This window comes from Nuphar pumila, chromosome 1, assembly GCF_984573655.1.
Source record: "Nuphar pumila chromosome 1, dmNupPumi1.hap1.1, whole genome shotgun sequence".
Classification (NCBI taxonomy): domain Eukaryota; kingdom Viridiplantae; phylum Streptophyta; class Magnoliopsida; order Nymphaeales; family Nymphaeaceae; genus Nuphar; species Nuphar pumila.
The window spans coordinates 154,638,915-154,661,869 of record NC_143249.1 but is presented as its reverse complement, the minus strand read 5'-3'; the positions used below and the strand labels follow the sequence as shown (position 1 = coordinate 154,661,869).

General features: G+C 36.7%; 1 protein-coding gene across 3 annotated transcripts in view; it reads left to right on the top strand.

Annotated features, from left to right (window-relative positions):
* The window catches only part of LOC149849238 (calmodulin-binding protein 60 C-like), a 62,211-nt gene that overhangs the window by 5,563 nt on the left and 33,693 nt on the right, over positions 1 to 22,955 (top strand). For 2 of the 3 annotated variants that reach the window (XM_089999076.1, XM_089999085.1), the window contains exons 3-7: positions 18,940 to 18,998; positions 19,780 to 20,270; positions 20,456 to 20,616; positions 20,704 to 20,907; positions 21,538 to 21,772. In XM_089999076.1, coding sequence (XP_089855202.1) covers positions 18,940 to 18,998; positions 19,780 to 20,270; positions 20,456 to 20,616; positions 20,704 to 20,907; positions 21,538 to 21,772 — 1,150 coding nt within the window. Of the gene's footprint in view, positions 1 to 18,939; positions 18,999 to 19,770; positions 20,271 to 20,455; positions 20,617 to 20,703; positions 20,908 to 21,537; positions 21,773 to 22,955 lie in introns of all 3 variants that reach the window. The other variant, XM_089999066.1, reaches the window with a different exon arrangement.

The following is a 22,955-nucleotide window of genomic DNA, read 5'->3' as shown; positions in this document are numbered from 1 at the left end:
GAGAGAGAGAGAGAGAGAGAGAGAGAGAGAGAGAGACCACTATCACCGACATCGGCGTTATTTTGAAAATATCGCTAGAAATACCAATATTTTAAGGTAGTCGATATTAACGGTAATATCTTGCGATATTTTCAAAATATTGCCAGAAGACAAAAGATCACGATAATAGCATGATATTTTTGGGAAAGACTCTTTTTATTTATTTATTTTAAGTTTGCATTTCCTATTTTTTGTTTCTTTTATATTTTAAAACCTTTAAAACATGTTTATTTATATTTTTGGAAGAAAAATAATGCAAAACTTATCATTTTCTTAGCTTTTTTGTTATTTATATTTTTTTTCAAAATTTTAAACTCCTGAGATATTCCTGAGATTTATCAACTTTTGAAAATCTCTTCAAAAAATACCCTCGCCGAGAAATTACCTTTAACGATACGGGTGACTATGATACACACACACACACACCTGTACCTGTGTGTTTTGAAATTGACGTGTTGTATCCTTCGTACATATGCTCGTACACATATTTATGTGACATAGTTCATGTCTATATTCATGTGACCGTCAATAACCTATTCTTATGAAATTCAAGAGAAAATAGAAAAAAGGGTTGGTAATTGGTGGTTAATCCTCTTAGTATAGAATCTTGTCCAAATTTTGTCATTTAGATCATGCTTTTGGTGCTTATCGAGCAACTAGAGAGTTATTCAACATCTTCTGCATTCATAAGTGAATGCTTTGTGATTTTGCATTGTGGGCTAGATTGCTCATTAAAGGCTACCTGTTTTGAGAATGCACACTCGTTGTTGGATTTGACTATTTAATATATGTAATACTCGTGCTTTAAAAAAAATGATGTTTTGGACCTTGGTTGGATCCGATCGAATCCAACCTCGATTCGGGCCACAGACCCCCCGCGGGCTACTTAAACCTCCCAGGGAGGGTTTCTTTTTTACTAAACGAGAAATCCCTCCCCTCTCTCGACTCTTCCTTGAGTCCTTGAAGCACGACCTGAGCCTCACCCTCCTCACGTCGGAGCCACCACTGCTGGTGGCTCTGGCTTGCCAAGAGGGAGGGTGCCAAGCACCCCCCTCTGCTCTTTTTCTTTTTCCTGCCGACTTGGTGGGGCAGTTGAAGCCGCCACCCACCTTCCTCCCCTTCACTTCCCCTCTTGCCCAGGAACCGAGCCTGGCTCGGTTAGGTTCCATCCGAGTCTGGCTCGGCTTGAAAAAGGTGCAGGATCCGACCCGATCCATGTCACCGTCCATGTAAAGATCATGTATTTTGTTATCGGGTCCGGATATACCTGACCCGAACCCATAGTGTAATGTAAACTTAAATACACATTTAGGTCACGATTTCTTTTACAAAAATCGTGACAGCCGCAATCGATCTCTCCCTCCCTCTCTCTCTCTCTTCTCTTTCTCAATGCAGGAGCAAGAAGGAAAACTTACATGGTATCAGAGCATAGATCCAACTAAGGGTTGAAGAGGATTTCGAAGGTGCGGTTGAAGAGGATTTCGAAGGTGCGGCAAATCAAGGTTTGAGGTTTCGTCCATTCTTTCTTTCTTTCCTTCATATTTTTTTTCTCTACTTCCATTCCCAATCTCCCCCTCTCGTTTTCCCCTTTCTGTTTTCCCAGCCTTTTCTTTTCTTCCTTTAGTGGATTCACGTCTCACGTGAATCCCTAAACTGTTCACGCAGGATTCACGTGAATCTTGGTTAACGTGAACACTATACATCAAAAAGGTCGTGAATTTCACGTGAATCTTCTTTCTTTATTCAAATCTCCTTTCCTGCGTATCCCTTCTTCATTTTGGGCAGACGTGCGACATATAATCTAGGATTCTAAAATCTGACATAAAAAATTTTTGCTGTCCAGCCTGCTGTGCGACAAAAAATCTATTCATTTCTTTGTTCTCATATGTCTTTTTTCGTATCATATTTGTTCTGACTGTTACGAGTGGGATTCACATTGAAAACTCAGTCCTTCCTCTGACAGCTTCTGGTCGTCAATCTTTGAGTTACTCAGTGCAAAAAAAAAAAAAAAGAAAAAGAAAAGAAAAGAAAAGAAAAGAAAAGAAAAGAAAAGAAGGAAGACGATCAGAAAACCTCTCTGACTGCAGACTGAGCACTCTGTGAATACTTAAAAAAACAAACAAACAAAAGGGGTTCCTCTTCTTGTTAAAACTTCTTTTTCATGGATCTTCATTCCTCTTCATCCAATCTTTCTTCAAGTTTTCTCATTCAACTCGTTTCTGAAAAGTTAACTACCTCAAACTTCTTGATTTGGAAGGGACAAATCATTCCTTTTATAAGGTCTCTTAGGTCACCTTGATGGAACCACTCCCGCCCCACTCGGATTTGTTACGAGAGAAGAAAAAGACGACAAAGGAGTAAGTTCAATTGTGTATGTCAAGAATGTTGAGTACCTCAACTGGGAAAGGAAAGATCAGTCAGTGGTTGCATACATCACTTCCAGCTTGTCCCAAGACGTCCTTGTTGCAATTCTCGACAACTGTACTGCTCTGCAACTTTGGGAAAAATTGGTTCAAACATATTCACAAGTTTCGCAGGCGAGAATGGTTTTTCTGAAGAGGGAATTTCAGATGTTGAGAAAAGATTCCATGACCATCATGGAATATCTGAACAAGATGAAGACTATCACAGACCAACTTGCAGTTATAGGATGCGCGGTGAGTGACAGCGATATGGTACAACAGACTCTGAGTGGATTGGGATTCGACTACATCATGATCGTCACTTCCCTATTGTGTCTCTCTGCCCTTCCTACCTTTGATGAGTTGCGAGCAAAATTAATTCAGTATGAGATGACTCTGAAAGGGTTCTCTGAGGAATCTCACGTTCATACAAATTCTTAGGAAGTTTTTGCCACAGGAGTGTCTTATGGTAGAGGACGAGGACGAGGAGGACAAGGGCGAAGTGGACACGGAGGGCGTGGTCTGCTTCCCACTCCAAATATGTTAGCTCATGCGCAGGGGTCAAGATCCATTCCTACCTGCTTCCTTTGTAACAAAAGGGGGCATATCAAGGCGAATTGTTGGCATAATCCAGAGAATAAAGGAAAGGGTCCACAGACAGAAAACAAAAAGAAGTTCTCAAGTAGTGGAGAGATTAAAGATCTGCTGATATCTGCATTGTCAGAGTTGAAATTGAAGCAGAGTGATGAAGGCACCTGGTTTGTCGACTCAGGGACAACGACTTATGTAACAGGTGATGCAGGTAAGATTTCTAACCCCTTTCCTTATTTTGGAAAAAGTAAGATTGTCACTGGAGATGGATCCCACCATCCTGTTTCTCATGTTGGAAAAACTGTCATTCCCATGTCACATTCCACTCTTACTCTTTCTGACGTTCTTCATGCTCCTGACATTAAGAAAAATATTGTCTCTGTTTCCAAACTTATTGATGATAATAACGCTTCAGTTGAATTCACTCCCTTCTCTGTGCAGGTCAAGGACCTACGCATGAGGAAAACATTCGCTGAAGGAAAGAGACGAGGCAATATGTATGTCTTTGAAGAAGCTCCTTGTCATGCTGTTCGTCCTGTCCACCTGAATTCAAAGCCTTCATTAAAGTCGTGTTCATCCTCTTCTGCTAATGTTTTTAATATTTCTGAATGTAATAAGCCATTCTTATGGCATAGTCGATTAGGACATTGTGGGGGTCATTTCATTGAGAAACTTGTATCTAATAATCTCATTCCAAAAGAAAGTCTAAATAGGGATGAGAACAATCACAAATGTTCCAGTTGTCTTTCCTGCAAGAGTCATGTATTGCCTTTTCATTCCATTAATAAGAGAGCTTCAAAACTTTTTGAGATAATCTGTTCTGATGTATGGGGACCCGCCCCCGTTGCCTCTGGATCTGGGAGCAAATACTATCTAATCTTTGTTGATAGCTATACTCGATACACTTGGATATATTTCATAAAAAATAAGTCGGAAGTCTTCTCTTTGTTTCAAAATTTTCTTTCCCTTGTCAAAAATCAATTTTCTGAGTCCATTCAATTTTTCCAATGTGATGGAGGTGGGGAATTCTCATCCCGTAATTTTATCTCTTTTCTTCAAAATAACAGAATAGGAAGAAGGGTGTCCTGTCCTCATACCCCTCAACAAAATGGAATTGCTGAACGAAAATACAGGCATATCGTTGAAAGTGCCATGAGTATGCTTCATGACAGCAATCTTCCCATCAACCTATGGACAAAAGCTTTCCATTCTGCCGTGCATGTGATAAATAGACTGCCTATGGTTATTCTGGAAAATAAGTCTCCTTATCACTGTCTTTTTGAAACTTATCCTAGTTATTATGATCTGCGTGTTTTTGGATGTGTTTGCTATGTGCATATTGATCAGTCCATTCAAGTTTCAAAACAAGACCCAAAAGTGCAGATTTGTGGGATATGCAGATGACTACAAATGATATAGGTGTTATGATCCCACCAACAAACGTATCAGAACCTCAAGAAATGTTGTCTTTGATGAACAAAATTTTGATCACGGAGCTGACACAACGAGTATGTCAACTGAAATTTACTATCCTTGGCTAAGCTCAGAACTTTTTGCTGGCTCCAATGAAACATGTTCCTCAGATTGCGTGCAACAAGAAGAAGATGTATTTGAGAACACTGGGACGTCGGGGTCACAGAATGCAGAGGAAGTACCGGGCAGATACAAAGGCATTGTCTATTCCAGACAGAGACCGACAACATCAAGCCATTCAGATCATGTCTCAGTCGCTAATCCTACTCCTTCTCATACCCTTGCAGTCAGAAAATCAAACCACATACGACATCCTATTGACAGGTGGGTTAGTTATAACAACTTCTCCTTGGATTTTCAACTGTTTTTAACTGCCATCAATAAGGACGAAGAGCCCATCATGTATTATCAGGCAGCAACTTCTATGAAATGGGTAGAAGCCATGAATGATGAAATGCAAGCCTTGCATGAATGTGGAACATGGGAAGTTGTTCCCAGACCACCTGACAAAAATGTTGTCGGATGCAAATGGGTCTACAAAATCAAGTACAAGCCATATGGAACCATTGAACGATATAAAGCAAGGCTTGTAGCAAAAGGATTCACTCAAGAAGCAGGGCAAGACTATGATGAGTCTTTTAGTCCGGTTGTAAGAATGTGAACGATTCGAATTATCATTTCCTTGGCTGTTGAACATGGATGAAAGTTGAGTCAACTTGATGTAAAAAATGCATTCTTACATGGGGATTTGAAGGAGGAGGTATACATGGAACAACCCCCTAGATATCAAGAACAAAATTGTAAAACCCATGTATGCAGGCTAAAAAGAGCCATCTACGGCCTGAATTAAGCATCTCGCTCTTGGTTTGATAGCTTCTCATCCGAGATTCAGAAACATGGATTTTCACGTTCCATGCTGGACCACTCATTATTTATCTTTAAAAGCCAGTCTGTGACCACTCTATTATTAATTTATGTCGATGATATTATCATCACAGGAAACTCTGCGGACCACATCCAAGAAATAAAAGACTTATTAGGTCAAAGGTTCAAAATGAAAGACCTTGGAGTTCTATGCTATTTCCTAGGTGTAGAAGTTGATAACCAGGCTCATGGATTGACACTCACTCAACACAAGTACACCGTAGATGTTCTCAGCAAGGCAGACATGAAAGACTACAAACCTCTAGGAACTCCGAGTGTACTTCATCAAAAACTTAGCGCTCATGATGGAGATCTGTGTGATGACCCCACCAGGTATCGCAGCATAATAGAAATGTTACAATACCTCACATTCACTAGACCTGATATTGTTTATTCAGTCAATCAAGTGTCTCAATTTATGCATGCGCCACGCACTGGTTATATGGAAGCGGTCAAGAGGATCCTTAGATATCTGAAAGGGACTATTGGGGATGAATTGATATATTTACCACAGTCCTATGGCCAAAACGAGCACGAAATTACTGTATATTGTGATGCAGACTGGGCAGGAGATCCCGACGAAAGAAGATCTACATCAGGATATTGTGCCTTCATTGAAAGAAATTTAGTCACTTGGAGCAGTAGAAAACAAAAAGCTATCGCTAGATCAAGCACTGAGGCTGAATATAGATCCATGACTGCTACCACTGCCGAAGTCACATGGATCAGGCATCTTCTAACTGAAGTAGGAGAAAAGATCTCCCACACTACCTTGCTCTGTGACAATCAAAGTGCTATCAATATGTCATTCAATCCAGTACATCACAGTCGTGCCAAGCACATTGAGATCGACCAACACTTTGTGAGACAGAAGGTTGAAGAAAAAGAGATTGAGCCTGAGTTTGTTAGTACTGAAAGACAGGTTACAGACATATTTATCAAAGGGTTAACCAAGGATCGCTTTTGGATGCTTAAAAGCAAGTTATTCATGGTCCAAAACCATCATCAACTTGAGGGGGGGTGGGGGGGTGAAAAAGGTGCAGGATTCGACCTGATCCATGTCACCGTCCATGTAAAGATCATGTATTTTGTTATTGGGTCTGGATATACCAGACCCGAACCCATAGTGTAATGTAAACTTAAATACACATTTAGGTCACAATTTCTTTTACAAAAATCGTGGCAGCCACAATCGATCTCTCCCTCTATCTCTCTTCTCTTTCTCAATACAGGAGCAGGAAGGAAAACTTACACGGCTATGGCTTGCTCAGTTGTGGACTGGCCACTCACTATGGTAGTGACCCAGCCATGCTGGGTAGGCCCGATTGAGTTGAGCTCGATCAATGTTGAGCCCAACTCGGTCCCCGCCTTCAGACCGAGCCCAGACCCTCTTGGTTCCCTTCCCCTCTTCGTTGTTTCCAGCCAAATGAGAGTGGAGGGCATAATGCCCCTCCTTTGATTCTTCTTCTTCTTCCTTACTTTCGGCCAAACGAGAGAGGCGGGTAGGATGCCCCCGTTTCCCTCGTGCGTCTTCTCCTTCTTCGATTTTCTCAGCAATCCAGAGGGCACCAGACCCCCTCTTCTCCTTCCTTTGCTCTTTTGGCACAATACCAGGTGGGCTTGGCTCGGTCTGGCCACTGAGCCCATCTCCTCCCTCTCTGTTAGCACGAGAAGCAACAATTGCTGCTGCATGCGTGGCTCTATCAGTCCATGTTTTCAAAACTGAGCGCGACTCAGCCATGTCTTGCACCCTTGGCAGGCCTGGTCAGGCGCAGTCGAGCTGAGCCCGACTAGCACCGAGCCTAGCTCGGTTCACCCTTGGCATGAGCCCGGCTTGGTCAAGCAGCAACATTGGGCTGCCTCTTACTTGGCTCAGCCAAGCTGAGTTCGACAAAGGTCGAACTCAACTTGATCCATTTTTGTGTTATCGAGCCTGGCTTGGTCAAACCGAGTCCAGCTCGGTTAAGCCTAATCAACTCGGTTCCTTATCGAACAAAACTGACTCTTTTTATGCCTGGTGGTCAAGCTCAACCTCTTGTACCGAGCCTGGCTCGGTTCGGTCGGCTCGAACTGGGTTCGGGTTTGACCCCTGTACACAATCATTGTCACAATAAGCTTTTAATACTATCCTTTATGTAGCATAACATAATCTTTTTAGCTCTCCACGCCAGCACAACAGACGCGACACACTTACCAAGGCACAAGCGCTTAAAAACCTACGCTCGGAATCGTGAGCGAGTCTGACCATCTCTGAGGTAGGGAAAAGTTGCATACAAGGACAAATGACATAATACTTCTAACTTTATATATATATATATATATATATATATATATATATATATATATATATCAAGGATGCAGTTTTGCGTATTCTTGTCCATTTAAAATTATGTCATTTACTTTGTCGCTATGATGTTATGTGCACAGGCTACTGCTTACGCAATTTATTTAGTCGATGTACGGTTTTGTACATCGTGCACTGCTTATGCAATTTATTTAGCCGATGTACGGTTTCGTACATCGTGCATTGCTTACACAATTTATTTAGCCGATGTACGGTTTCGTACATCATGCATCACTTACACAGTTTATTTAGCTCGATGTGTAGTTTAACACATCAGGTCTTGCTTTATGCCATTTACTTTACCACTGCGCTGTAATGTGCACAGACTTATACTTTAATATATATATATATACATATAACTTTATAAAGTATGCAGTTTTGCGTACTCCTGCCTACCTTATATTAGGGATGGCAAAATCTGACCCGACCTGCCAACTTGCTTCTTAGCCGGGTTCGGGTTTGGCTTAAAAGGGTTCGTGTTGTAAACGGGTTGACCCGCCTAACCCGTTTATTAAACGGGTCGGGTTCGTGTTAGGGGTATGCCAACCTGGCTGACCCGTTTAATAAACGGGTTAGGGGGGCGGGTCAACCCGTTTACCCAAACCCGACCCGCCAACCTGCCCGCTAACCCACCAACTCGTTTACCCGACCCATTTATTAAACGGGTTAACCGTGTTGTGTCAGGTTACCCGTTTAATAAATGAGTTGGGTTCGTGTTTGCCACAGTCGACTCGTTTAATAAACTGGTCGGGTTCGTGTTGAGGTATGCTGCCCCGCTAACCCGTCGACTCGACCTGATTGCCACCCCTACCTTATATTACGTCTGCATGTATTTAAAGACACATATTTGCGCATCCTCTTGAAGTCTTTGTTTTTAAAAAAAGATTTCACATGTGAGATTTTAAAGCTCGTATTATTCGTTGTCTCGAAAAGCAAAACAAGTATTTGGTGTTTGCGTTTTTGCAAGTGAGTTTTTCCTTCAAACCTGTGTAATAGAAGGCATCGACTACCTAACCCTAGGTGGTACGTACGTCTGGTCCTTCTTTTTGGTATCCGAAATGACTCGAATATTCTCTGGTCTAAAGCACGAAACTTTGGAATTTTTAAATAAATATTGGAGTTTCTTTCTGAGAAACTGATATCCCTTTTCAACATAGTGATATTCTTAGACATGCACGACATGTTAGTACTACGACGATTGTATGAGAGGTTTATGGTAACCTCGTAGCGTGAAATTGCGCGATGATTAAAAGAAAATCACATAAATGGTGATGATTCACCCTTATAGGCAAGATGCTTAATTTGGTTTGAAAGATCAGAGCGTGTAGAATGAGTTAGTTAAAAATAGAACCTGACATACCTATTCGTCTTTTTGGTTTCGTCAAGGGAGAGGATAGGATGATACAAAAACTCCAATGGACAGGTTGTTAACAACTACGTTCTTCGAGTAGCAATTGACTCGGTGTCCCCAGTCATTGGAGTTAGGGGACAGGGCTACCAAAAAATTATCCTAAGTTGTAGATCCCATGGACTTCTGCAGAAGTTTGGATGCATCCCTTGCCATGTATGCCTCTAGAGAATTCTTTCTCGGTCACTGGCCGTCCCTTTAGGAGCAGATTCAGCTAGTTGTCCGGGGTATCAGAATACATAGAATAACAAACCTCCAGGAAGTCTCGGTTGTTTCGACAATTAATATCGAAACAAGATTATTATGCTCCTATTACTTATTCTGAAGTATACATCACGAAAGGAACAACATATATGTTAGTCTTGTTTTGAATTTTGATATCTATGCACTTACCAAATTTTTATAAGTTTGACCCATTTTATGGAGTACAGGTGATGATTAGGTTGGTACGACAGGCGATGATGCGATGACATGATGATATCAAGATCCCATTATTTTTCTGATGTTTCGTTCCTGAGCACGTTTTGTAATTTTGTATAAGGGTTTCTTTTGAAATTTCTCTTTTGTATAAAATTTAAATATTCAAAAACCTTATTTTGAATCTATATGGTTTCAATGCTTACATGGAGATACAAATCTATTACGTAAAGGAAGGTTCACCTGTAATGCGCTCAGGATCCGACTTGTTATTTCAAACACTATTTTTCCATTGAACTGCCATTTTAAACTCTGAAAAAGGATTGATTGTAAAGCATTAAAGATTAAAAGTTTGGGATTTTGGGGGCGTTACAACATATGTGGAGGGTTAGAGTGGGTGATTATCAAGAAATGGCATTTTAGTTGCCGGACCCAATGAAGAAAAATTGTGAAATCTGCCTTTAGAATGTCAATGGTCTTATTTTTATGACACTTGAAGAAAAATGCAAAAAAGAAATTATAAATGATGATTATCTTTAAGATACAACAAGACATGAAGAATAAGTAAAAGAAAGAAATGAAACAACCTGGTAAGTAAGAAAAGCCACGCATATATATTTGAAGATATGTTTGTTTGAACATATTGTAATGGAATCAAGAGCACTCAAATACAAAGGCCACTAAGGGCAACAAGCACAAGCCACTAAATGCAAATACAAAATCCACTAAAGGGCAAAACACATAAGCCACTAAGGGCATACGCAAGAGCACATGATATAAAAATAATTTAATTTTATTAACTTAAAACTAAATGACGAAGAAAAGCATAACAAATGAGGAGGAGAAATCCCCTATATATACAAGAAGTGAGGGCAATAGGAGAGCTCAACTAGTTGTTAGAGAGAGCTAACGACTAGTTGAGCTAGCCTAACAGCTAGAAATACTAGCTATTAGCTAGCCTAATGGCTAGAATACAAAAGATTGAAATGCCCCTATAAAACAAAAAATATATAAATAATAAAACAAAAAATATATAAATCATAGTCACCTATATCGTTAAAGGTAATTTCTCGGCGAGGGTATAAAAGTTGATAAATCTTGGGTATATCTCGGGAGTTTAAAAAATTAAAAAAATATAAATAACAACAAAAAAAGCTAAGAAAATAATAAGTTTTGCATTATTTTTCTTCAAAAAATATAAAGAAACATGTTTTAAAGATTTTAAAATATAAAAAAACAAAAAATAGAAAGTACGAACTTAAAATAAATTTTTTTCCTAAAAATATCAAGATATTATCGCGATAAGATCGTGATGTTTTGTCTTCTAGTGATATTTTGAAAATATCACGAGATATTACCTTTAATCGATTACCTTATCATAAAATCATGCAATTATATGAACTTTTATAACTTAAACACCTGTGTTTATGTTGTTTTAGGTGCGAAGGAGCTTCAGTTCGAATTTCATCAGAATCCGAGTTAAAACGAGAAAATTAAAGCATTTTCTAAGAAATCAGATCTATATCGATGTGAATTGGATCCAGATCCAATCCAAAACTGTACAAATGGACCTTTAGATCTGATCCATATTCCAATTAAACCCAACTCCATAGATCCAATGTGAAAAATATCCAAAAAGCCCTCCTAGAATTGGCACAAGTTGTTTTTAGGAATTTTAGTATGTTTTAGGTACTATTTTGGAAATAGTTTTAATAAGGCCTTCTTTTGTAATTTTTATAAATTGTCTATAAATAGGAGACGTCCAACATTGTTTCATTGTCTTTGCTTAGGGTTTCACGCCACACTCTCCAAACCCTTGCTTCACTCTTCTTTCTATATTTCTCATTCTTCTTTCTCGTATGTGATTTCTAGATTTCTTCTTTTCCATCATATTTCGTGTTTCTTTTTCGTTGTTTGGATTCGTATTTGCTATAGGTACCCACGACTGAAAATTTCAACTTTAGATTTAGTGCAAACCACTATCTACCACCACGTTCGCCAGCCGAGAAATCTCCCCCTGCAACCGACCGATCTCTTTTCTTCCAACACCGATCTTCCCCTTCGTTAACTCGGTTTCCAGGCATGCTACAACAAAAACACAACTCCAACAGCAAAAAGATGTTCGTGGCATGAGATCCAAGGTATAAGTTCGCTCTTTTCTACCTCGAAACTCGTCGGACAGCCCTTGAGGTGTACTTTTCGGTTTTTATTTATACTTTTTTTAGAAAAAGAAATAAAAAAATTGTTTCTTGGTCATTTTTCTTTTGAGTTTTGCTTTGGGTTTTTGATATGTCATGTTATTTGTCTTCTAGAGTTAGTTTCTGAGGTTGTGTCTTGAGTCGTCTGGGTCAAAAAACTTAACTGAAAAGGCCCGTTGGGTAAGTTTGGAATTGTAAAAACTGTCTGTATTGATCCGTAAATTAGTTTATTTTTATATTTCCATTGATTAGATTAGTTTTAGATTAGATCTGATTTTCTTTTATTTCAGATTTACGTTTTGTATAAAATAAAAATAGATTAAATTAGGTATTATCGATTTTCATGATATTCAGGCATAGTTTTATGTTTTAGTCAAAATTGTTAGGTATAGATTGGTTCTTTTTTATTATTTTTGTGATTTTCATTCAGTTTAGGTTTAGATTTAGTTTAGATTTAATTTAGAATAGGTTTTAATATTCGGTATTTGCTTAGAATTAATTAATTAGAAAAATCTAAAGTAGCGGATTAAGGTTTTTGGTAGTATTTTTAATTCTTTTTAATTTTCGGTACTTAGATCTAATGTTTCTAGTTTCTTTTTATTCACAGGTTAGTTTTTCAGTGATTGAATCACGCTCTTGTTATTTTTCTGCATATTAAATTAGTTTTGTTTAATTGTAATTGTCATTAGTTAATAATTACTTTGTGAATAGTTAGATTAATCAATAATTAAAATAGATTAGAATAATTAGTTTTTTTATTCATCCGATTATTATAGAGTATTTGATTCCGTGCTCTTTATTAGTTAATTATGTTATTTTAACTCCAGCACGTTATTTCCTGTATTTAGTTTAGAAAATAGTTACTTAATTATAATTATCATTTTTAATTAGATGTTTAATGTTTAGCCGATCTAGATAATAATTAATTGTTCCTTTTAGTTAGCAGTTTTAATTTTCATCAAATCCTGTTTCACAGTAGTTAGATTAGTATTGTGTTTAATTTAATATCAGTAAATTAGATTAGATTAAATTTAATTAGCTTAGTTAGTTTAGGTTAGCCGAATTTCCTCTTCTTTGCAATTATCGGTTTTTAGCATAGTTACTAATATTTTTCGTTTTATCATAATTTTTGTAGATAAATTCTAGATTTTATTAGTTAATTCAGTAGTTTTGTTTGATTCACGTTAGTTTGGCTTTAGTCAGTTTAATTTCAATTTGGTAGTTAAAGTAGATCTAGATTTGTTAAATTAGTAATAGCTGATCTCTTGTTTCTATATTTAAGTTATTAATTAGATTAGAAAGCTTAGGTAGTTTTATTTTGTTACAGATTTGTTATAGTTAGTTTTGAATTCTGTACAGCAAGTTAGTACTTGTTAATTCGTTAGTCTTGTTATTTAGTTAGGTTCTTGTTAGTTAAATTTTGAATCTTGAATATTCGGTTAGGTGCTTTCTTTATTAAATTAATTAGTTAATTAATTCTTGAATTTGGTTAGTAGTTTGCTTTCTTGTTTCTTGATTAGTTAGATTTAAGTTAGTTACTTCCTTTCTTGATTCATTGAATTCACTTTAGATTAGTTAATTGCATTAGTTAACTTTTGATAATTTAGTTTATTTTTTATCCCATGGAATAATATTAGAATAATCGATAATTCTTTTTGGTCAATAATTATACTTTAGTTTTTAGTTCAGAATAATTAGATAATTCATTCTGGTATTGTCGTTAATTTAGTTATTTATATTGTGTAGTTAGATTTAATTAATTCTTTATTTGATATTTATTTGATTAACTGCATAGAATAGGATAGTATAGTTTTTCTTTATTTTTATTTTACAGGTTCCCTACATGTGCGTAAATAAGGATGAGGGTGGGCTGAGGTAGTCAGAATATTCTCTTAAAGCTCTTTGGATTTTGTTCGAGGGATCCTTGAGTTTAGTTTAGGATATTTCCTTTACTGTTTTTGTCCCTTTTTATTTTTAGTTAGCATTGTAATTAAGAATATTGTAATTATTCTTTTCTTTTCCAATTATTAATATAGCAAGCTCTTTTGTGAATTATTTTGCCTAAGTTTCGTTCCCTAAGGAGACCATCCGACTTGCTACTTTGCAACAAGTGCAAGAACTGATTTTAAATTATTATTTGGTGTGCTGTTCTTGGTTTAAAAATATTGTTTTCAAAATGGATACCACCTTAAAATAACGGTATTTCTCGCAATTTTTTCAAAATATTGCCGATATCGGTGACAAATTATAAATATCTTAAATACAATATATATATATATATTGTCACCGATATCGTTGATATTATTGAAAATATTATGATATTTTCAATATATCGACAAATTATATTTCTCACGATAATATCACAATACATATCGCTACAAAAAGGGAAGGAAGAAGGGAAGGAAGGAGAGAAAAGAAGAAAGACAAAAAATGAAGGAAGAAAGGAAAGGAAAGGAAAGAAGGAAGAGAAGAAAGGAAGGAAGAAAGGGGAAGAAGGAACATAAAGGGAGGAAGGAAAGGAAAAGAAGAAAGTGAATGAACAGAAGAAGGGACTGTTTCTTTCATTTTTTTTTGTATTTTTACTTATTTTTAGAATTTTATTTAATTTTTCTATATATTATCAAGATATTCCTGAGATTTATCAACTTTTGAAAATATCTCCAAGAAATACCCTCGTCGAGAAATTACCTTTATCGATATAGGTGACTATGATATATATAACACCCTCTCAAATTCCTGAAAATGACAGTGAAATAACTGAAAGATTGCTAAGGAGAAAAGAAAAATGAGGCGACAACACTTTAGTAAAGAAGTCTACAATTTGGTACTCAGATGTCACATAGGGAAGTTCAATGGTTCATTTAAAATTTTTTTTGACGAATATAGTGACAATTCATCTCTATATGCTTCGTACGCTCATAGAAGGTGTGATTGTTGAGAATATAAATAGTACTCTTGTTATCACAATACATTTTCGATGAAGTAGAGATGTTGACACCCATATCTTTCAAAAGACTTTTCAACCATACGATCTCCATGGTTGTGGTAGCCATAACTTGATATTCAACTTTGGTGGAAGATGGAGACACCTTTTATTGCTTTTTGCACCACAAAAAAATAAGTCTGAAAAATGCACAAGTAACCTGAAGTAGAAATTCGATCATTAGGATTGCCTCTCCAATCTGAATCAGTATAGGCAATTAAGTTTAAAGACAATGAAGATGATAAGAAAAACCCTTTAGTTATGGTGCCTTTCAAATATCTAATAATTCTCGTAACAACAACCATGTGAACTAAGGTGGGCACATATTGAAACTAGCTCGTATTGTTGACTGCATATGCTATGTCAAGTTGAGTGATTGATATATCTGATGGATCCAATTAACTGATGATGAGAAGTAAGATCCTCTAAAGGAGTGCCATCATTGTCCATTTTTGCATTGATAACCTCAGGGGTATCTACTACCTTTTCATCTGTCAGACCTAATTTAATAATTATTTCAGATGCCAATTTCATTTAATAAAGTACATATTCTCTCAAGGATCACACAACCTCAATACTTAAGAAATACCTCAAGAAACCAATCTTAGACATGTCAAAATTTTCTTTAAGAACACTTTTAATATCATCAATATCCTTTTTATCATTTTTAGTGATAATCATATCTACATATAATAATAAAATAATTATACATGTTCTTGCGTTTCTAACAAAAAAGGCAATGTCAGTATAACATCAAACAAATCCAATGCCAATCATAACCTTACTAAAATGTGTCATACCAAGACTTAAGATCCTACTCAAGACTATATAAAGCTTTCTTAAGTCTTAGAACTTTACTTTTTTTAATATCAAACCCGGGAGGTGGATCCATATATATTCTTTTATAAAGGTCACCTTTAAGGAATGCATTCTTAACATTTAAGTCTGATAAATAAGCCACTGTTTGATAGATGCCATTGTTATAAGGATCCTAACACTTTATCCTATCCATTGAGGCAAAAGTTTCGTCATAGTCAATTTCATATTCTTGTGAATAACCCTCGGCAACTAAATCTTTATAGGGAGCCACCACTTTTTGTCTTAATCTTAAATACTCATTTAAAATCTATGGTCTTCTTTCCTAGAGACAAAGCTACAATTTTCCTAGTGTTGGCTCTACGAAAGGCATCTACCTCTAATTTCATTGCATCTATCCAACGAGAGTGGTTTTTGGCTTCACTGTAGTTTGATGGTTTATGATAAGCTTGAATAGCCATTAAACAAGCTTTATAGTTTGGGAAAAATGATTCATAGGATACAAACCTTTTGAGAGGTCTAGAGATCCATTGGGATTTTTTAAGGTTAGGTTCTTTTAATGATCGACCTTGTGAGTTTTTTAAATGCACATAGTTGATCTTCACCTTCACGATAGGTGTAAACACGAAGTTCATGAGATGTCTCATTATTAAAATCATTAAGCGGGTTATTCCCAACCATATCATTAGACATATCATTATTAATACATTCAACATCATTATAATCATTAAAATCAGATGTTTGAAGCATTAGGAGTAATGTGTAAAAAGACACCCGAGTCCAGAATCCAAGAATACATACCCAAGGGTGAGGAGCTATGTCACATGGGTGCGGGTGCGGGGATGCGGCACTTCCAAAAAACCCGGGTGCGGCGGTGCGGCAAAAAAAAAAAAAATATATATATATGTACATATAAAGTCCAAAAGTTGGACATAGATGACCCTAGGTGCGTTGACTGCACCCAGGGTCAGGTTGACCACATCGGGTGCGGCACCTAGTTGGAGAATCCTTGTGACATATAGGGAAAAAAATTTTCTTGGCAATTTTTTTTAAGTTCAAAAAATTAGACCAAAATGATCCTGGGTGCGTTGACTGCACCCAGGGTCGGGTTGATCGCACCCGGTGCCGCACCCACACCCGCGTTGTGTTGACGCGGGTGCGGCACCCTGCTAGCCGAATCCCTGTGACATATGTGAGGAGGATAAAACCGTGACACATTGGTTGATGTCGAAGGAGTGTTCAATTTTAGAAATTGTTGGAGAGCCTCCACCAATTAGGCAATAGATAGATCTTCTAGGTCTCCACCTTTTTCGTTTGCATTATCGTGCTTTGGTGGATTTTTCTCTAGTGGAAGCCACCTTCTTCTTTAGCTTTGGACAGTCCGGTTTGATGTGCTTCGGTTTGTTGCAAAAGTGTCACACAACCTTCCCGAAGTGTTTAGGCTTGTAAGCTTTCATGTTGTTTCTTAGTCTTAACACGACATTCCCTTCATCCCCTTCCTTAGTCAAGTCAAGACACGTCTCTTCTTGGCAAATTTCTACCACATGCCTCATTTAGAGGTAGTGGAGAAGATTGATGGATGAGGGAAGACCACACTTGCTCAAACTTCAGGCGAAGTCCATGGAGAAATTAGAAAAAGTGCTCATTCTCCATTTGTTTATGCCTAAGTTCAATGACGGGTCCTTTCCATTTGGGCTCAAGAAGTGAAAGTTCCTCTCACAACAGGGAGGGAACACTACAATGATCCCACACACTCATATAACCTTGCTTCGTAGAACATACCTTTTCTTGTAGGAAGTATTGGCGATCTAGACTTTTTTGAGTATACATTCCTTTCAAGAAGACCCATGCTTTGTTTGCCTTTTTAAATTTGGCAATATTAGCACAACTTTTCAATTCAATGTTGTTCATGAACCATGCTAAAATCTTAGCATGTTCAATCTCTTAATCTTCCATCTTTGTTTGGTATTCTTGAATGGCCTTCTCTTTCATCACCATCAAGAGCCTTGACTTGATCACCTTCCACTTTCATGAGCTTGAGTTGGGGTTCAAGATTAGATCCCTTCACATATCCCTACAACTTTTTGCCCTTGAGAGGGTTCTCCATTTTCGCGGACCACATCAAGTAGTTGGAGCCGTTCAACTTGAAAGAAAGTTCAATATTTGATTCTCCTTCGGTCAAGGTGATGATGACATGAGGTTTCTTCATGTGACCCGAGAAGATGAAGGCACGAGCAAACACCGAGAGATGAAATCCTCAAGCAAATAGGATAAAAAATCCTATTGGCTCTGATACCATGTAATGGAATCAAGAGCACACAAATACAAAGGCCACTAGGGGCAACAAGCACAAGCACTAAACGCCAAAGCACTTAAGCCACTAAGGGCATACACAAGAGCACACAATATAAAAATGATTAATTTTATTAACTTAAATGCTTAAAAAGAGCATAACAAATGGGGAGGAGGAATCCCCTATATATATATATACAAAAAGTGAGGGCCAAAGGAGAGCTCAACTAGCCATTAGAGAGAGCTAACTGCTAGAAATACTAGCTGTTAGCTAGCCTAATGGCTAGAATACGAAATACTGAAATGCCCCTGTTGGGCATTTCAAACAAAATTTAAAAAATAATAAAACAAAAAATACATGAATATCCTATATATATATATATATATATATATAGCACATCTCCTCTGGTAAATTTGCTTAGATAGTCTTTGGATGACCGATTAACAGTTGGTTTGAATCTCACCACATTTTGCCAAACCAAATTTGAGGCCTCCAAAACTTGTGCAGAGTTTTAAGTGTCCATCTTAAGCTAGTTACAGATGAACTGAATTTGGGCTCTTTTGCATGGGAGGCCTTTTGAAGGCACTGAAATTTGTGTTCATGTATATTTTCTGACCACTCCTTTCTGTTGTTCATAATAGAAATGAAAATTTAAATTCTTAAACCTAATTGATAATGTATTTTGTGCACTCTTTCTTTTTGGTTGCATACATTCCTTCGTTGGTTAAAAGGTTCTTTTTGCTTTTCTCTTTCTTTTGGATAATTAGGTTTATAAATATTCTAAGCTTGTCATGAATTTAATCTGATAGTCTGTTTGTGAATTTTTTAAGCAACAATTCATGTTTTCTTGAAACTAAGAACTACAGCCTAATTTTCGTTTTTGAAGCATTTCATTTTCAAATTTCTGCTTGCTTAATGTTTGCTTCATTTATTTCTTCTGGAGGACCAAAAGTGAAACTTTATTAAATGATGAGAGCATAATATATGCATCCTGAGCATCTGATCAACAGGATAATATTTGCCTTATTCTTTTCTCTATATATTGAAACAGGTTAGTGAAGAAGTGGAACGTGCTTTAGCAAAACTGGGCCATGCTAGGATTGGTGGAAGGTGTGTTAGTTTTCATTGCTAAATCTCAAAGATATATACAATGGAAATATTTCTCTTCTTTCAACTATTATGTCATTTGCCCTTTGCAACTTGCGTGTAGGCATTTCTATGAGCTATCCTATTGACGTGTGTTATTCATTCTAGTCATGAGTGTAACAAAAGTAATTGATAATTTGCATTGCATAGTTGTAGTTGTGATGATTGATACTATGTAATTTTTTAGAAGCACTTGATAGTCTACCATGAGTAAAAGATCTACTCTTGATTGCTCAGAACCACTTTATAAACCAATAAAAGTTGCTGGTGTGAATGGATTTCTGTGGTTACTTTTGTGCTCGTCCAACTGCTTCTTGAAGTTACTGCAATTTTCCTGTATCTCATCTATTTGAATCAACCCTAATTTTGCGGGATCTTAGATGAGCTAATAGTGCGTCACATATATTGTCCATATCTTTATATTTGAAGTTTCAAGGCTAGCAACATTGTTGACAAGCACAAACTATTTGTATACTTGCTAGTGTCATTATATGGGACATTGTCAATCTGAAAGGAAATATGCATTTTGGATTGACACATTGCCTGGATTGGCTGTTGCGCTCATCTTATGTATTTGATGTTTGGCTGCTGGACTCTTCTTTGCTCATTTAAAACTTAAGGAAAAAGGAAGATATTGAATTTTGAAGTAAAGGAAGAACATGTTTATTTTTTATGCCTTCTGTAGCATTTCCATGTGTGCACACATGTGATGCACTACTCTTTCGATTAATACTAGAAAATGCAGGTCCTCACCAAAGGGGATAGAAGGACCTGATGGAAGAAATTTGCAGTTGCAGTTTCGCTCAAGGCTATCTCTCTCACTTTTCACTGGGGGAAAAGTTGAGGGGGAGCAAGGTTCTGCGGTCCATGTGGTATTGTTGGATGCTACAACAGGTCAAGTCTTAACATCAGGCCCAGAATCATCTGCAAAGCTAGATGTTGTTGTGCTTGAAGGTGACTTCAACAATGACGATGATGACTGGACCCAAGAAGACTTTGAAAGCCATGTTGTGAAGGAACGTGAGGGCAAGAGGCCGCTTCTGACTGGAGATATTCAGGTGATTTTGAAAGAAGGTGTAGGCACACTTGGAGATCTTACGTTTACAGACAATTCAAGTTGGATACGGAGCAGGAAATTCAGGCTTGGTCTAAAAGTTGCATCTGGTTACTTCGAGGGAATGCGTGTCCGTGAAGCAAAAACAGAGGCATTTACTGTTAAGGACCATAGAGGAGAATGTATGTATTCTAAATTTTCAGAAAATATATGTTCTTAACTTTGGTGCCTGGATAATTATGTGGCTCGGTCAATCGTATCAGCTTGGGTCAAATTGTCCAATTACATAGTTAATGTGGGACTTTTTTTGTTATTCTTGTACTAATTTTCTAGTTCTTGTACTGAAGTTACATTTTTTTTCTCACAGTGTACAAAAAACATTATCCACCAACACTTAATGATGAGGTGTGGAGATTGGAGAAAATAGGAAAGGATGGTTCATTTCATAAAAGATTGAACAAGGAAGGAATCTATACAGTTGAGGACTTTCTGCGGCTTGTTGTCAGGGACTCACAAAAATTACGCAATGTATGCTTAAAATTATGGTTATTTAATCTCAAAATCAACATTTAACTTTGTGAGATGCTGATTTGGCCTCTTCTTTTGCCCCTACAGATCCTTGGAAGCGGTATGTCCAATAAGATGTGGGAAGTTGCATTAGACCATGCCAAGACTTGTGTGCTTGGTGGAAAGCTTTATGTCTACTATAATGATGATTCAAGGAATGTTGGTGTAGTTTTCAACAGCATCTATGAGTGGAGTGGTTTTATTGCTGGTGAGCAGTACTATTCAGCCGAATCTCTGTCTGACAGTCAGAAGGTAGGTACTCAAAACTTCAACTATTAGATGTCATGAAACATCTTTTAGAATTTCTGAATTGCTGGACCATGATAATTGAAGACCTAAAATTTTGTGGTGGCATGGTGCTCTTTATTTTCTGAAAAGATAAAATGTCTGTTAAGGCCTGTCCTTTTCTGAAGCACATTCCTTAGGTACATTTATTTTTTTGGTATAAAGAATTTCAGCTGTTTGGAAAGATCAGAACCCATGTTTATACCATTTCTATCCTCATGGTATTTAGCTCCTGCAAGTTTGCATTCCAACAAATCCAGCCTTAATCTCCCATCTTTTGTCTGAAGTTGTGTGCTCACTGCTCATATACCCAACTGTAGGATGAATCTTTCACCAAAGACTAATCTGGTGTCAATTCTGGTAGCCTAGTTGGCCTCAACTTCCTGAACAGGGTTATCCCCACTCCAGTTGAGGTTATGAACAGTGAATACTCATTGTGCATGGAGCAAGAAAGATGTATGACAGAACTGTTATATTCTCTGCTTTCAAAACTTATAAATGAGATGTAAAATGATCCTTTATCTATGAAGCGAAATCTAAAATGTTTCATTGGTTTGAACTTTTAATGATGCATGTGTTTGAATTGCTGGATGGCAGGTATATGTGGATACATTGGTGAAAAAGGCATATGATAATTGGGGGCATGTGGTAGAATATAATGGCAAAGCATTATTGAACTTTAAGCAGAGCAAAAAGATGATTACCACTCGGTCTGATACTCAAACTGCAAATTCTGAATATTGGCTGCTTGATCAGCAAGCACCTGTGCAGCGAATGCCAATTGCAGTTTCTACAGAACAGACTGTGATGGACCTTGGGATTGGTGTTACAGGTAACTCTCTTTCTCTGTGATTTTTGCTCAAAGTTACAAGTGACTAATGTAATGAGTATTAGTTGGTCATGCTATTTCTATTTGCCAGGTTTTCCTTCCCTGAAATTATCAAATGATCTTTGATGTTTGAATCAAGGTTGCCAGCAAGGGAAATGAGACTTTTTAAAATTCATGTGAAACAGGAAACATGATATATATATATATATATATATATATGTGTGTGTGTGTGTGTGTGTGTGTGTGTGTGTGTGGAGCAAAAGTGGAAATATTGACAATATATATGAAGAATATTATAAGTTTACACAAACTTTGCTTTTCTACTAATATTATAATGATTACTAAGAAATAATAAACTTATTTTTTATAAACTATATGATGAAACAGGAAGCATGTGTGTGTGTGTGTGTGTGTGGAGCAAAAGTGCAAATATTCACAATATATATGAAGAATATTATAAGTTTACACAAACTTTACTTTTCTACTAATATTATAATGATTACTAAGAATTAATAAACTTATTTTTTATAAAATATATGATGACTTTGTCTACAACTATGGATCTATTATAAAGTTGGTTCTATTTTATATAAATGAATGCAAAGCCAGCTTTTAGTAAAATATTAAATATCATAAATAAAATATTTAAATGCAACCTAGGTTTAGTTAGAATCAAGAAATCAGAAAAAATAATGCAGTTACATTAAATTTTGAAAATTCACAATTTCATTCATTATTACATTCTTCTTAATATTAAAATGTAGGGTTAATATTTGGCGCCTTGAAGGCACCAAATTATATGGAACTATTGATCTGAAAATCATAGGTTCAAGCTTTATCAACTCAATCTGACCATATAGATGTGGCGTGGAAGGTTTGTTTACTAAGGATCAAACCTTGGATCGTGTTATTTCGATAAAAAAGTATGATTTTTTGAGTCATGAAATTTTAGTGCAATGTAGACTGTTTATTTATTAATTTTAGTGCAATGTATACCTCTTCTAGATAACACCTTTTATTAATTAATTAATTAATTTTATTATATTATTTATATAATATTTAATATTATATTCTTTTGGGATGAAGGCGTAGTTGTTGTTGTTGTTAATATTATATTCTAAGAATATTCCAGAGGGTGTCACCCCCTTTAGAAGTCTACCCATGGTAGAGTTCTACTCTAGGTGGA